The following is a 15626-nucleotide window of genomic DNA, read 5'->3' as shown; positions in this document are numbered from 1 at the left end:
CCCAGAGATCACAGAGCTGCCAGGATCATGCGTGGAACATGCGGAAACCTGAGGGTGTTCCAAGTCATTCAGCTATGAGGACCAGAGTGATAATACAAGCAGGGAGGGTGTTTTCCCTTGCATGAGGATGACCTAGGTCCAATCCCTGGTATCCCATATGGTCCGCCGAGCACCACCAGGAGTAATTTCTGAGTACAGAGCCAGGGGTAACCCCTGAGCATTGCTAGGTGTGACCCAAAAGCAAAAATTAAAAATAATAACAACAACTCAGCTGGCCTCTGTGTCCCCATGCTCTGGAGAGTTGTATCAGGTTTTGTTTGTTTTTGTACCACTTGATTGTGCTTAGGGCTTACTCCTGCCTCTTTGCTCAAGGATCGCATCTAATGGGATTAGGGGGACCATATATGGTACCAAGAATTAAACTCAGGCTGACTGTGTGCAAGGCAAACACTGTACCTGTTGTACTATCTGTCCAACCCAGTTGGACTAGTTTGAAGAAGAGGAAGTTGGTATGGAGATATAGATAAGATAGTCATTTTTTGGGGAGGGGGCATGTGGTCACACCTGTTGGTGCTCAGGTGATCAAACTGGATTTGGCTACATGTAGGACAAGTGACTTACCTCCTGGGCTACCTCTCTACCCCTAGGGATACTCAGATCTCAGAGTGATTGGTAGCTGCTGGGAAAGCCTTGCAGTGAAGGAATAGGGCTGATCAGTGACTGACAATGATCATACCACAAGACATGGCAAGGTTTTCAATTTTTACACCAAGATTTTATAACCGTTGTTTTATATAACTTCAGAGATTTTTATGTTTTTTTTTTTTTTTTGGTGGCGGGCCAGCGGGAGGTCCACATTTTTTACAAATTCCTTAGCAAGGCAGTGCTAAGACTTAATGCTTATTCTGTCCTTGAGGTCCACGCAAGGACTGCCTATAGACAGGGCAGGGAGACTGAGAGGCGGGACCTCAAAAAAGCAGGAGTAGAAAAGGGCAGATTGGCCAAAGGGAGCAGCCTGTGGTCTGCCTAATGAGCTGTGCCGGCTTTTCCCAGCACACCATCTCCCCACCATCATTTTTGCTGCTGCCTTGCTGCATGGTTTGTGCCATTTTCTAGACTTTATCGCAGGGGTGGTCTCATTGCTCCTTCAGTGAACATTTGCTGATAGCCATTTTATTTTCCTTTGGTTTTTTCCTTGCTGCTGCAAACTGGGACTTTAGCTTAGAGTGTTCTCTGCCTCCTCACAGGCGAGTTCCCGAACCCAGGCTTATCTCCCAGAGCCTGGAGAGAGTGAGGGGGCTGCTGAGAAGAGGGTGGAGGGAGGTCCTGTCTTGGCATTCTGATCTTCGCCCCACGAGCCACATATGTTTGAAGAAAGGGGAGAGGTGTTTAGATGGGCCTGATTGAGCAGCCCAGGGCTTTTCAGTTGTGTCAAGCTGTGTCATCAAAGTCCACTGACTGAGTTCGTGTCAGGACCTACGCTAGCAGCGGGTCCTCTGAAACCAGCCAGCCCCTTCCCAGCAGAACAGCTTGAGCTGGGGACACACCCACCAACTGAAAGCGGTTCTCTACCCCCACCTCCTGCCCCGTCCGTTCTCCACTTGGAGTCCCAGGACCGTTCTGCAGCTGGTACAGCTCTGCACCCATCTGAGTCAGTTCTCTGCACAGTTTACAGTCAGGTTCTAACAGGGTTTAGGATAAGGAAGCTTGTTAAAATGACCTTCTGCGACGTAGGTGAGAATCAGTTGTCAGATTGGATAGTAAACATTCCATCCACTTGCCTTTATGATGTGAGCAACACCAAGAAAGCTAAACAGCTCAGCTACGCAGACAGACGTCAGCCCCACACTGGAGAAGCCCAGTCTCGCAAGTACTCTTTTTAGCTTGACTACGTAGCTTTTTATACTTAGAAAAGGGGATGTAGAACCCTGACGGCCTTGGTCGCTGCATGTTGTCCACGTTTACTTCAACTGATTAGTGAGTGTGCTCAGGAGTGCCCTCTCCTGCGGTGCGTCCCTGCCGGCCGCCTCTGCTCACCCAGGCTGGGGCATGTGGGGCCGAGAAGCGGCTTCCTGTGAGTTGAGCCAGTGTTGCCTGTGATGGTATACCAGCTTGCCTGCCAGGTGTTCTTGTCCCCCATCTGAGACACTTTGTACTTTCACAAATGAGAGCTCCCTAATCATGTCCAGAGGGCCTCCTGGAGCTCCTCTCAATATTTGTCTTGGACACGGCTCTTATGCACCTGAATTCCCAGCAATCTCAGCGGGCCTCCCTGCTGTGGGGAGACGGACACCAGCCCCTGGGGACTGGAGACTGGCAGTTTGGAGATGGGAGAGCCAGCCCCTGCTGGCCGCGTGCTATTCTCATGGAGGGGCCTGCACCGTGCTTTGCGACCCTGCGGCAGCAGCATGGTAGGTATTGGGCTCTGACCTCCCACGGACCTCGAGGCTGGGTCCCAGCTGTGTTGTTCACTGCCTGTCCCTGACTGACTCTGATGTCTCCTGGCCTTGCTGCCTTTGAGACAGGGAGATCCAGGAAAACCTCCTTGGAGGGAGGCATCAAGAATGAGTGGGGAGTTTATAGAACTCAGCGCCTACCTGAACCTCAGCAAGATTAGGAATATTAATCTTAACACCAACCACAGTAACTTTACGCATAGACTTTCTTAACTCAGTGGTGAGTAAAAAAGTCACAGGATAGAATTTGAATCTTGACTTACATTAACTTGAATTTCCTAGTAATAATTAGTCAACACATTTTATGGGGTTTTTTGTTTTGTTTTGTTTTTGTTTTTTGGGGGGGCCACCACCAGTAGTACTTAAGGCTTACTCTGGCTCTATGCTTAGAGATCACTCCTGCCAGTGTTCGGGGAACCATATTTGGTGATGGGGACGAAAGCCTGTCGGCAGCTTGCGAGACAAGTGCCTAACCGTGAACTACTTCTCTGTCCCCAAGATAACACTTCTTGAGCATGTACTGCAAGTTTGATATGCACCTGTGTTTTCTCTTTAAATTTACAGCTCTTCTGTGGAGAGTTAGACACTGGTATCACATGTTTTACGCATAGGAAAGTAAGGAGCAGAGAAGCTATTACATGATCAAAGTTACTTGGAATGGTCTTGATACACGTGCAGGTCTTTGGGGGGCTGCAGCCCCCCCATTCTTTCTCGTCCTCCCAGACTGACCTGATCTCCTCTGCCTCTTGCTTTAAGCAGCAGACCTGCTTGGACTGTAAGAAGATTTTCTGCACGACCTGCTCGAGCCAAGTAGCTCCCTATGGAGCACATGCTCTGTGTGGGTGAGGCCCAGCGGGAGAGCTCAGAGCACTAAGAGCAGGCTTTACAGGCAGGGGACTCGGGTGCCATTCCTGTCACCATGTGATCCTCTGAGCACTGCCAGGAGGGACCCTTGAGCACTGAATTGGGAGTACCACCTGAGCACTGATGGGTGTGGCCCAAAACAAACCCTCAACAATAAGTGAGGGAGAAGATCTAGGCTTTTTGATTCTCAAGCTGGTAGTCTTTTCAGTTAAAAGGAACAAAGAAAGCCTCAGAAGGAAAATGAGGGCTGGGAGATAATGTGACGAGCTGGAGACACATGCTTTACATGCAGAGGCCCTGGGTTCAGTCCCTGACGCTGCACGGTCCTCTCAGCACTGCTGGGACTGACCCCAGAAAGCAGAACAACACACAGGTGCACTCAGGGCTCCTGCCCACTGAGTCTTTTTCAACTTCACACCTTGCTCGGTACACCCTTTTGGTACTGGAGGTAGCACAGTCAATGTCAGAGTGATGGGGAGAGGCTTGGGGAGGGAGAGGGCCCTCAGCTAGCCCCCCCATTCTTTCTCGTCCTCCCAGACTGACCTGATCTCCTCTGCCTCTTGCTTTAAGCAGCAGACCTGCTTGGACTGTAAGAAGATTTTCTGCACGACCTGCTCGAGCCAAGTAGGGAACGGGCCCCGCCTCTGTCTCCTCTGCCAACGATTCCGGGCCACGGCCTTCCAGCGGGAGGAGCTCATGAAGATGAAGGTGAAGGACCTGCGGGACTATCTCAGTCTCCATGACATCTCGACCGAAATGTGCCGGGAGAAGGAGGAGCTGGTGTTGCTGGTGCTCGGCCAGGAGAGCAGGACTCGCACCCCCACCTTGTCCCCGGACTCCTCCGAGCAGCAGGCCTTCCTGAGCCAGCCGCACACCAGCACAGCACCTGCTACCTCACCCCACCTCTCTCCTCCACCCGCCCAGGCCCCCGCCGGCCCTCCAGCCCAGGCTCCGGAAAGCCAGCAGGTACGGCCTGGGGCCCACTGCCCACTGCTGCCCACCCGCCAGTCGCTCTCCTGTCCGGCCTGCCTCATGAGGGTGGAGAGTGAGGCACGGGCTCTTGGCTCAGGGAAGCCTTTCTCCCTGTGGAGGTACGGGCGGTGCTTTCTGGATCTCAGGCTCAGTTCTGCTCTGTTCACAGAGGTGATGGCACAGCACGCCTGGTTTGTTTTGGGTTTGTCTCTAACATGCACGCTTTGCTGCCAGACCTCCCCACGGACTTTATCATTCCAGCAACATTCTAAGAACACTCGCCTTTCCCTCTCCAAATTTAGCTCTCCCGTGCTGGTTTCCTCCTGACACACCTGCTGGAGGCGTCTTCCTTAGTGGCACGGGGAACTCGGTTCCTCAGTCACCTCAGTTACCAGGCACCTTGAAAGGAAAAGGAGCGAGTGGGGGGCTGTGGGAGACAATAGGGCAGCCTTGCCCAGGCACTGCTGGGCTGCTCTCACCGGCCATTGTTGGCAAGAAAGGTGGGGCCAGCCAGCTGTGCACAGGGAGTCTCTGTCCTGAGGGGGGCCTGCATGCAGGAGCAAGGTCCAGTGGTGGCTGAGTGGTGGACAGAAGTGTGTGATGCATGGTCTCTGTCCTCCGAGAACCCCTGGGAGTGAGAAGGCAGGCGAGCACAGCGCGCATAGGTCAGGGTAAGGTGCCTCCATCACTCTGTTGTGGGTTTCATTCGGATAAATGGGATTAAGACCCAGGAGATTCTGCTGCATCACCCCAATCATCCCAGACTCCATGGCCACCCTGCAGCAAACCAGAGTCAGATCCGGTCCCCACAGCCCTCCCTGCTCCAAGCTGCTTGCATGTCTGACACTGACAACTCTAAGTGGCTTGGAGCTGGCAGAATCCTAGCGTGGCCCTCGTGAGGACTGGCTGTGGATCGCTGCTGCCTCTCGTTTCTGATCGCCTCCCCTGCCAGGACTGAGCCCCTGGATGCCGCTTCCGCCAGGCACGGAAGCAGAACTGCCAGTGTGCCAGCAGAGTTCCTCTTCAGTAAACCCACTGAGCTCCGCCCTTGGCGTGCTCGCGCCGGCTGGAGTTGAACGCTTTCCTAAGCACTCCCTTTCTGCTGGTCGTTTCCCTTCTGCTCTGATGTCCCTCCTTTGCCAGGCTTTCTGAGCTCTTCTCTGTGATGGTGGGGAGCCAGGGAAGTATTGGAAGAAAAGATTCTTCCCTAAAGAGGGCCAGATTTTCACAGGGCCCCTGCAGGCAACGCTCTGTCCCCGATCTCTTGGGGTATGTGCCCTCTGATGTTTCCAGAGCACCTTTGTGTCTGCTCATCCTGTGTTCCAATGGGACTTGCATTTTGTGAGGCAGAAGAGGAATAGGGGGCTGAATATTTTGTGTGAGACTCCCAGAAAACTCCTAGACCATGAGTGGCACCTAGAAAACGAATCTCTGCGTGATGGTACTGCAGGCCCAGTCCCACGATGTCCTCGCTGGCCCTAGTCACAAGGAGGAAGAGCTGGAAGTGTGGAGATCAGCATGGTGGTGGTGGTGGTGATGGCGGGGGGCGGGGCGGTTGATGGCGCCAGCCGGCAAACTCAAAGACAAAACAGACTTTGCAGCATGAGATCTGGGTCTCTTACCAGGAATGAAAAGGACATGCTAAGAACTGTCTACTCGGGGACAGGCTCTGAAAGCCTTTCAGTCATTGCCAGCTGGCACGTGTGTGTGAGAAGCTAAGGGAAAGCTAGAAATGTTGATGAGACTTGGTGGGCTGTGTCCCTGTAGGTGTTGGGTAGAAATGCCATCTTAGCATCCCTGGTCACTTGGTGGAAGTTTCTACTTGGATCTGTCCTCATAGTCACCACCTCCTCCCCGCACCATGTCCCCTACTTGGCATGAGTGCCCCTGGCCAATGACTGGTTTCTCAGATTGTTCCTCGAGTGTCTGCTAGGAGAGGCCTCTTTGCTCGGAGGCCTCCTTAGGCCCTTTGGAGGGGAAACCATGGGTGAAGAGAGTCTTGGTCTAGTAAGGGGGGCTGTGACTCAGCTGGCCGGTATCCATGGCGACAGAGCTGCTGGAAGAAAGAGGTGCAGCCTTCTGAGCCCTGGCATCTTAGTAAGGGAAACTCTTTGCGCATGGACAGTTGTTTCCTATAGTTTGAAACAAGTACCATCTGAGGGCCATTAAAATGTTTTGAGCCGAGTTTCGGGACAGCACTAAGAAATAGTGGGCCTGGCTGATTGGAACCCATTCTAGATTATGAGAACGGTGTTTGATTAGGGAAGACAGAATAGGCTGGTGAAAGTCTGGAAAGTTCTCATTGGAATAAGCCAGGAACTTTAGTGTGTTACAGGGGAATATCTGACGTAGGCAGCAAAAAAAACAACAGTGGACACTGATCTGTGTGGGTGGAAGTTCTTGGGATGGGTGGGGGCAGTCCCGGCTCCAGGCCAGGCACGCTCAGGGCAGCTCGACATGGCCCAGCCACCGAGTGATGGTGTGGGCTTCCTTCCCTGTAGCGTTCCAGCTGAGATTTCAGGCACGGGGTGGTGGGGGCAGAAGGCTGCAGTTTTGTTCTGGAGCTGACATCTCTCTATGACTGAGTCAGTGTCAAAGCAGCCATGGCAGTGCTGTGGTGCAGGGCCCCGGGAAGACGGGAGCGCGTTTCAGAGGCGGGGTGCGCCAGGCTGAAGCCGCGCTGCACGCACCCCCAGAATGTCTCTGTGGCTGTGATAGCGCCTTTCTTTCCCCCACAGGCCAATGGCCGTGTGTCTCAGGACCAAGAGGAAGCCAGCTACCTGGAGAGCACAGCCAGAGCTCCTGCTGAGGACGAGACCCAGGTGGGGCCTCGGCTTGGGTCTGTGCCTTGCCTTTGTTCTTCATTGGCGGAGAGGCAGCCTCCCGTCCTCCGTGTGCCTTTGAAGGTGGTTTGTTAGCAAGTTTTGGTTGGTTGGTTGGTTGGTTGGTTGGTTTTTGGGTCACACTTGGCAGGGCTCAAGGGGCCGTAGGGAGACCCAGGGGTCAAACCTAGGTCGATCACATGCACAGCAGGCACCCTGTCCTTCTACTATCTCTCTGGCCCAAGAGTGAGGAATTGTGAGGTTACCGTGGACACTGGAGCCTTAGGCAGGCCCACTTTGTTTCCAGTCTTGCCCTTTTCTCAAGCTGCCAGTGGCCAGGCTCCTGTGCACACCTTGTTCTCCTGCTTCTCACAGGAGCCATTGTCAGGGGAAGGTGGTCAGGAATCCACGAGGAGAGAGAAAAGGCCTTCAGGCTGGCACTGTGGTGGCGGCAGGGGGTTGTGTGCCTGCCGGGGACATCTTCCTCTCTGTGGGAAAGCGCCACTGTCTTCTGGGCAGGGAAAGGCCAGTGGCATGCATGTCCAGTGATTTCTCTTGCCGCGATGGTCAGTCTGCACAGGAGTCATGCTGGGGCCCCAAGGGGAGCTGCGTGCCGCCGTTCCTTAGCAGTGCTCCCCAGAGCAGGTTGGGCCGATGCCCTCCCACCATGCTCCTGCTGCGTCCACCAGTTGGTGGGTGTCTGCTGGGCCTGAGCATGGACCCTGGGGCAGGAGGGGCCCGTGCCCGGCTCTCCTGCCTCTGTTCCTGCTCTCTGTGGTCCTCAGAGGAACATGTGGGGGCAAACCCTGAGCTCACCCATCTTGTCTTTGTCTTCACAGTCCGTCAACTCTGAGGACAGCTTTGTCCCTGGCCGGAGGGCATCCCTGTCCGACCTGACTGACCTGGATGACATCGAAGGCCTCACCGTGAGGCAGCTCAAGGAGATCTTGGCTCGAAACTTTGTCAACTACAAGGGCTGCTGCGAGAAGTGGGAGCTGATGGAGAGGGTGACGCGGCTGTACAAGGATCAGAAAGGACTCCAGGACCTGGGTGAGGGAGGGCCGGGGGCTTGCTGTCACCCGGCAGTCTCCCCTGCTCTTGACTGAGGGGCTGTCACTTCCGTATGTGCTGTGTCTCACCAGAGGCATCCTGGGGAGAGGTGGGCCAGCATGTGGCGTGGACTTGGAAAATGTATGTAACAGCAGCCTTAAAAAGAGGCCTCCAGCAACTCCGCTTGCTGGAGAGCCAAGTGTGAATAGACAGTCCCGGCCCGAGTCCGCATCCTCCCCTCACGGGTCAACCTCTTGCGTTCTGCCATGGGTGGAATTTCAGCACACACAGCAGGACGGGAATGTATCTGTTCTGCCTGCATTTGGGCTCCCCTCTTGTTCACTTCCCAAAAGCATTCTTCACAGTGTCATTTTCAGGCAGTGCCCAACGAAATATCTAGTAGGTGTAATGGCTTTCACGGCAGCAGGAAAGAATGTCCTGATGGCCTGTGGCCTCCTTCTGGGCAGTTGTAGCCATGCTGGCCAGTGAGGTCTGCTCTGAGACCAGACCAGATACCCAGCGAATGTGGAGGGCAAGTTCTGAGCACAGGGCACGTGTGAGGAGGTGGGTGCGGGGCTCCTGGCTGCCTGGCTCCCCATAGGGAAACCACTAGGGTTCAGAACGGAAGTCAGGGTAGCCCATTGTCTTACTTAGTCACATACTCAGTGTCTTCTCTTTTCTTTGCAGTGTGTGGTGCTGAGGACCAAAACGGTATGTGACTGTTTCTGTTGGGGCACGAGCTTCGGCTCTTAGCACCCCATCCTGCCCTTCCTTCTATCCCGGCTGCTGTTTGTACTTTAAGGCTCCTGAGCAGATTGGGTCCCCAGTGAGAGGGGATGGGCATGTTCTCCAAGAGCCAGGGTGTCAGAATCAGTAGACTCTCATGTCAGTGTCCTGCTAGGAAGGATGGTCATGAACTGGAGCAAAGCTTGTAGTGATACGTGGCCCCCTCCATCAGCTTTCTCTGCTCCCAGGGTCTCTGTGTTCTGTTTTCCCCCTTCTGCTTGGGGGAGCCTGTCTGGCTGCACCTTAAGGGAAGTCACAAGGGGGTGCTGAATAGCTTCTTGCAGAGACCAAGAAGAAAGGGCGGTGACCTGAGAGCCTTATTTGGGGGGGTGGAGGGCAGGAGGTCGACAGGAAAGGCTTAGCAGCCCTATCAGGATAGATGGGCACAAGATGCATCTTCCTCCCAGCCCCATCCCCACTGCTCCCACACCCCACCTGTACTGATAAAGAGCCTTGGGGTTGAGTTCTTGGTTTCCAAAAACCGTTGAAAGTTCTAGACCCCTCCCCCCCCTCTCGTGATTCCCAGTGCCAGCAGACCTCCTTTTCTTTTTTTCTGATTCTCTGGGAGTGTGGTGGCAATTGAGTTGATGAGCTTATTTGCTTCCCGAGAGAAGTTGTTGAAATTTTATGCTTTACTCCTGTTCATTTCGGGGGTTTGTATGGGCCAAATCGGACCTGCACAGGGTAAATAAGTGGTTTTCTTTGCCCTTCACAGCCAGACCACTGAGTGTTTTGTTGCCATTTTGAGTATTTTCAGGAAAGAGACAGAAGCAACAGAGAATGAATGTCCCGGTGGGGTGCAGAGGGGACTGGTGGGACGCCAGCTACCTGTGGGGGCACCACCATTTATTCCTAGTTGTGCAGCTAAACTGGGAGGATCCTGGCCTGGTAGACCCCAGGAGTACTCTTGCCTCTGAGAACTCGGGTGCACTGAGCACTCAGCATTGTCTGGATCCTGTCTGGCGCAGGGTCCAGGATTGAGTCCTCGTTTCTGTACCCTTGGCCCCGTCCCCGAGCTCTCTGCTCTCAGGGCCTCATCTGTAGAATGGAATGAGTTAGAGCATCTATTTAATACTTTCCCTGAGGATCCTGTATGTCGGTACAAGTCAAGCTCTTAGGACTTTGGCCTGGGAAGACTCGGTGTGAGTTGTACCGTTCAGTGGAGAGACATTTGTTTATCAGACCTGTCAAGAACACCTGTCACAGGACTGGCGTTTCAGCGATTCAGTGATGAGTTTCTGCCCTGAGCGTAGACAGCAGGTGCTAAGTACATAATTTTATAAATTTGACTATTGAAGGAAGGCGCTCAGAGTCTAGTGGGCTAGTTTGGATCCAGTGTGATACAGTCTTGGGGGTAGACAAAGGATGTGCAGTTCTTCCCCAGCAAGTCTGCTCAGAGGACTCTTGTGGGTAGTTACTGCATGGCCCAGAGCACTCCCCATGACCCTTGGCTTTGTTCAAGTTGGGGTGTGTGTGCCGATAATCCTTGTGCTCCTTAATGAACCATTCATTGCAATTTCATTTTTATCTAACCCTACCCAGAACCAGTTTTATCTTTTCAGCGTGTTCTGCCTTGGGGGATAATGGGTTCCTAAATGCTTCTGTTACTAAATTACAGCCTTAATTGTCTGAAAAGTTATTTCTTTTGAGCTTTGGTTCTCTAAAACCAAATTGTTCTTTAGTTCTGTTCTGGGATGTGTTTGCCCCAGATGACTTAGTCTCTAAACCTATCACCAGACCAGTAGCTGCAGGTGAAGCAACTAGATGTGGTTACTGGGGAAATGGTTTCTTGGAAGCCTTTGGGTTTGGGGTTTTGTTCACATCTCCCGCCTGCATCCCTGCTGGCTCGTACACTGGAGGAAATTGCCTCCCTTTTCCAAACTCCACCCCTCTCTCCTGCCCTGTCTCTGCAGGAGGAGCGATGCCCCCTGCCCTGGAGGAGAACCTGTGCAGGATCTGCATGGACTCTCCCATCGACTGTGTCCTGCTGGAGTGTGGCCACATGGTAACCTGTACCAAGTGTGGCAAACGCATGAATGAATGTCCCATCTGCCGCCAGTATGTGATCCGAGCAGTGCACGTCTTCCGATCCTGAAGGCTTGTACCAGCTGCTTCAGTGCCTTACGGGACAGAGCTCGAGGTGTCTGGGCCCCAGGTTGGCCAGCTTGCAGCGGGGCAAGCCAGCAAGAGAATCTGTGTTGTTCCCAAGACCAGGACCAGCACAGGTGGCATGTCACCTCCAAGTGTGCCTGACCTGCTGCCGGAGGTGTACTTGTTGGCCAACAGAGCCCAGGACCACTGGGAACTAGTACTGACCGCATGAGCAAGTCCCCTTTTTCAGTGATTTTGGGCAATGAAGGTAATGAATGAAGAGAGGCCCTTCTGGGACTCAAGGACTTGCCATATCTTCCTCCAGCCACCTAGACAACAGTTTCCCCTTCGTCCTGTCCCCACCCCGTTCCCTTGAGCTGTTTGCCTCTGTGTTTCTCCAAGCACAAGTCTTCTATCCCTAGATTTATTTCTGGCCTCTTCGGTTTTCTGGACTTTTATTTATCTACCTTTGCAAAAGTCTTTCGCTACATTGCCTAAAATCTTAGACCAAAAAGATATTGTTAGTTTACCAGACCGATTGTGCTCATCCTTAGGACAGAACCTGGACTAGCAAACTTGTTCTCTGGTGAGAAAGGAAACACAAATGCTACTGAACATTTTCGAAGCTGTTAAAGAGTTACTTCCTTACGTACCGGGACTGGAAGCTGCCTATCCCGACCGAGCCTGGGACCAGCAGAGTGTCTGGTGTCCGTGCTGGGACTCCTGGTCTGTGAGAGATGGAGCATGGCTATAGCAGCTCCGCTGCTTCTCTTGGGACCTGACGGTGCCATCCTTAGTTTAAGTGCTAAGGAAAAGGGGCCACATTGGGTGAAGGCATTAACTTCCCACTCTACTTTGACATGCCTGATAGACAGGAGCCTGGAACCCCCACCCCCCACCCCGTAAATACAGTGTGTGCACCTCACACCCCTTTCCATGGAGATCTTAAATATGGTCTTATGGAAGGCATATTTAGGCAAAGAATTTCACTTTGCTCTGGCCAGACTTAGTCCCAATCCCCTGCTGAACAGACCTGGAAGACAGAACACTTAACCAGTTATCAGAAGGTACTGGATGAAGGTGGATTCCGTCTTGAGCAGACTGCCCCCAACCCACCGTGTCAGCCTGCTGAGTTGAGGCTGGTCAGGAAACAGCATTCTCCAGGCCTTTCAAGGACTGTGTAATGCAGGGGTGAGGGTCACCAGCTCTGTAAAGTTTGCCAGAGCAGCTTAACTCCAGGAAATACACACACACGCGCACACACATGCACACGCATGCACAGTCAGGTGTGTGTGCTCCTACTATCAATGGATGAACTATATGGATGAACTATGCAAATCCTTCACACTGGGGCCTTGGCAGACCCTCCCCCGCCTCCGAGACCTCAAACTAGAACTAATGCAGTAGGAAATGCTTAAGGGACCTGTTAATCGGTACAGGCGTACTTAGGGTTACCTCCATCATTCATGGTTCCTCCTCGGGGGGGATTAAAATAATTTCATAAAGTAGTTGTCAGCTGAACACTGGGCCACTTACCTCGACATTACACCTCATCCTGGATAATCTGATTCTGGGATATAGCCTTTGGTAGGAATTGGGGGAAATCATATTTTCCCATGAAGACATCATCATACATAGTCTTTTATCTTTCTGCTGGATTAGTAAGTGCTATTGTTTACAGTGCCTGCCAGCAAAGGATTCAGCTACTCGATTCCACTGTGAAACAAGTCTCTCTACATAGTACACAGGCAACTCAGCCAGGGTCCGGCAGCCACTCCAGGGCTGGTTCCCTCCCTACTTAGAAATTGCTTTCTTTGCGGAGGCCTTACCTCTCCCTACGCCCCAATCTCCTGCCTAGGAATGAATTAAAGATATCCTCGATAACAGTTAGAACTGATGTCATTTACTGACTTTGGAGAAAGAAAGGTATCTTTTAAGTCTTTTAACTTCTTTTGGTGAAGGTTTCTATTTAGAAAAAAGGTGTCGAGTATTTGTTTTTGTCTTTGGGAGGAGGGGTGTCATCTTATTACACCAAATGAAAGTTGGGGATTCTAAATCCTATCACAGTTAGTATCTAACCTGGTTAGAAAGCTAGATTTTAATCCTTGGATCTTCCGTCCAGCCCTTTCCCTCCTTGGTCATAATTATCATGGAAGCACCTAATCCTTTACTCCATGGCTTTTTGCTGTGATAATCCTGAGATTTCAGTTGAGACTTATAAAGTTGGAGAGCAGCTGGATCCAAACTTCTAAGTTGTGCAGGAATTAGTGCTGTATATATGTTGTATGAATTGGTTGAAATCCTTTGGATGTGAATGTGTTACTTCAAGTGACTTATATTAAGATAGACTTAACTTGGGTGTTAAAGCAAACCCAAATGTATTTTTTTTTTTGTTACAGAGCTCTGCTTTATAATTTTGTAATAAAGTTTCATCATAGAAGCCTGTCCCATCTGGTGTGAGGATACCAGAGGTCCAGTAGTTAAGGTGGACTGTTGCTGAGCCAAGCTGTGTGTCCATGGGCTTTCTCTCTCGAGATCACTATTTCTGAAGCTGCACGGACATGATCTTTATCAAATAGCCCTGTCTGTAGACCGGAATCTGAAGCATAGTAGTTCATTGAATAAGCAAACTTCAAGAGACTAATATGTGGTTGAGGCCATGGAACAGCCTTGAAAACCGTGGGAGCGGAACAGAAAAGGCTAAGATTCTAAGGCCAAATAGGAAATACCACACAGTTCAGACTTATCTATATCAGTGATCTACAAGGTATAAAAATATGCCTTAAATTCCGGTGGAAAGGAATCAGAGGGCACAAGGCATGCCCAGTGAAATCTTCAGGTGACTGGGCAGTGGAATGGATGGTGTCCATTGGAGACCATCCCTGCCTCTTGGAAAGACTGCCGGGCAGTCTAAGGGCACTCCATGCCTCCCTCACCAGGTGCTCAGGGGAGAGCAGTGCTGAGAAGGCAGTCTGGCAGGGCCAGAGCAGGTGCAGGCCTGCCCTGTGCGTCCAAGAGGAAGGAATCCCCTCCAGAGGGAGGAGAGGCGATAGCCACAGGACCCGAGGGCTGACCATATGCGCACTCAGACCTCCTGTCTTATCTGCAGCCCCCCACAGCATGGAAACAAAGGCCTTCCAAAAGGACTCCTGTTTCTGCTGGAGGTTTTGTGAGAATGAAGACGTGACTTAGGGTTTGTGAGGATACACATATAAACTGGCCATCTCAGCAGCAGAGAGCAGCCTCTCCAAGGACACAGAGTAACAGTGTGAAAGGCCAGTGCCCATTTCCTGACCATTTCCTTTGCAACAACAGGGCCCACTGGCTGAAGGGCTGCACAAGTAAGCAAATAATGAGAGGTCAGGTGGGGCTGGGCGGTAAGGTGAGACGGTGCTGCCAGTTGGTAGAATTCCAAGGGTAAAGCCTTGTCTGCTGCCCAGTCTGACCAGTTGTATGAGGAGGTGGGAGAGGAATAGGAATCTAGGTCAGTGCTCAGAAGAGGAACAGCTTTTTGTCTTCATACAGTAGAGTTGTCTTATTTTCAAGGCTCCTGCCAGCTGAATATCACCCAGTTAAAAACAAGTATCTTGGCCAGAGCCTGCCTACTTCTGCCACTTCAACACGTTTTTACCAGTAGGTACTCAGATTAGTCAGGTGGTATGCCTTTGGGGTGGGGGGGGGGACAGAGGGGACGATAAGCACATTTGGGCGATGCTTGGGAAACCAAGCCACGTGTGGGGTAGAATCCAGGACGCCTGCGTGCCAAGCAAGAGCTCCAGCCCTCTTAGCCAGCTCCCTGGCCTGGTGGTGCTGGATTTTACTGGCCCAGGTACTGAAGTGTGTTCTGGAGGTTGAATCACATTGACCCAACTCACCGAAGGTGGACAGACGCCTCCCAGCTTGCTGATGAGAGAAGCTGACCCTCAGGAGTCAGCTGAGAACCAGGAAGCCGGTCTCTACTCAGACAGCACCCTGAGGAGCCAGCGTGCAGGCCAGTGTAAGCCAGCAGACTCGAGTGCTGACAGTTCTAATGGGGAGTGGCACCAGTGCTGATCTCCTAAGTCAGAGGTTCCTGCCCCCTCCCCCCATTTCAAGAGAAATAAATCACTTGGCGACCCCTGAAAATCTGCCTTCTTTAAGTAAACAACCAATCACACCGAGGCTTGTTACTGCCTGCAGGATTATTCCAGTGCCAGGGATGGTGGGTATCACCCCATGATGGAAAACAACTCTAGAGAATTAAGTGGCAGGTTCTTTCTAAGTGCTTCTCATAATATATCTGAGCTCATTTACTCCTAAGAGCAGTCCTTTCTGGGTGCAATTCCTGTCCCCCTTCCTCTAGGGGAGACAGAGGTTCAGATGTTCAATAATTTGCCTAAGGTTACAGCTATTATGCTGCAGGTCTGGGATTTAAAGTAGGTCAGTTTACATGAGCTCCTTGTGACCATGCCTGTTACACGGTCACTTGACTCTTCAGGTGTACTGGTCACACTTCACTGATCAGTAGCTCAGTGGGGCTGCTCCATATTGACGGTGTAGACTGACTGGGTCCTCCTGCCGTGCAGAAAATTCAGAATATTAGGGC

General features: G+C 52.0%; 1 protein-coding gene across 4 annotated transcripts in view; it reads left to right on the top strand.

Moving 5' to 3' along the window:
- The window catches only part of RFFL (ring finger and FYVE like domain containing E3 ubiquitin protein ligase), a 93676-nt gene extending 80022 nt beyond the window's left edge, over positions 1–13654 (top strand). For 3 of the 4 annotated variants that reach the window (XM_056127734.1, XM_056127732.1, XM_056127731.1), the window contains exons 3-7: positions 3894–4286; positions 7031–7114; positions 7954–8164; positions 8852–8875; positions 10864–13654. In XM_056127734.1, the coding sequence (XP_055983709.1) occupies positions 3894–4286; positions 7031–7114; positions 7954–8164; positions 8852–8875; positions 10864–11045 (894 nt within the window). In that variant the 3' untranslated portion in view covers positions 11046–13654. The remainder of the gene's footprint in view (positions 1–3893; positions 4287–7030; positions 7115–7953; positions 8165–8851; positions 8876–10863) is intronic. The other variant, XM_056127733.1, reaches the window with a different exon arrangement.
- Positions 13655–15626: the final 1972 nt, after the last annotated feature.

This window comes from Sorex fumeus, unplaced genomic scaffold (assembly GCF_029834395.1).
Source record: "Sorex fumeus unplaced genomic scaffold, SorFum_2.1 ptg000063l, whole genome shotgun sequence".
NCBI classification, from domain to species: domain Eukaryota; kingdom Metazoa; phylum Chordata; class Mammalia; order Eulipotyphla; family Soricidae; genus Sorex; species Sorex fumeus.
This window is presented reverse-complemented; position numbering and strand designations above follow the sequence as displayed.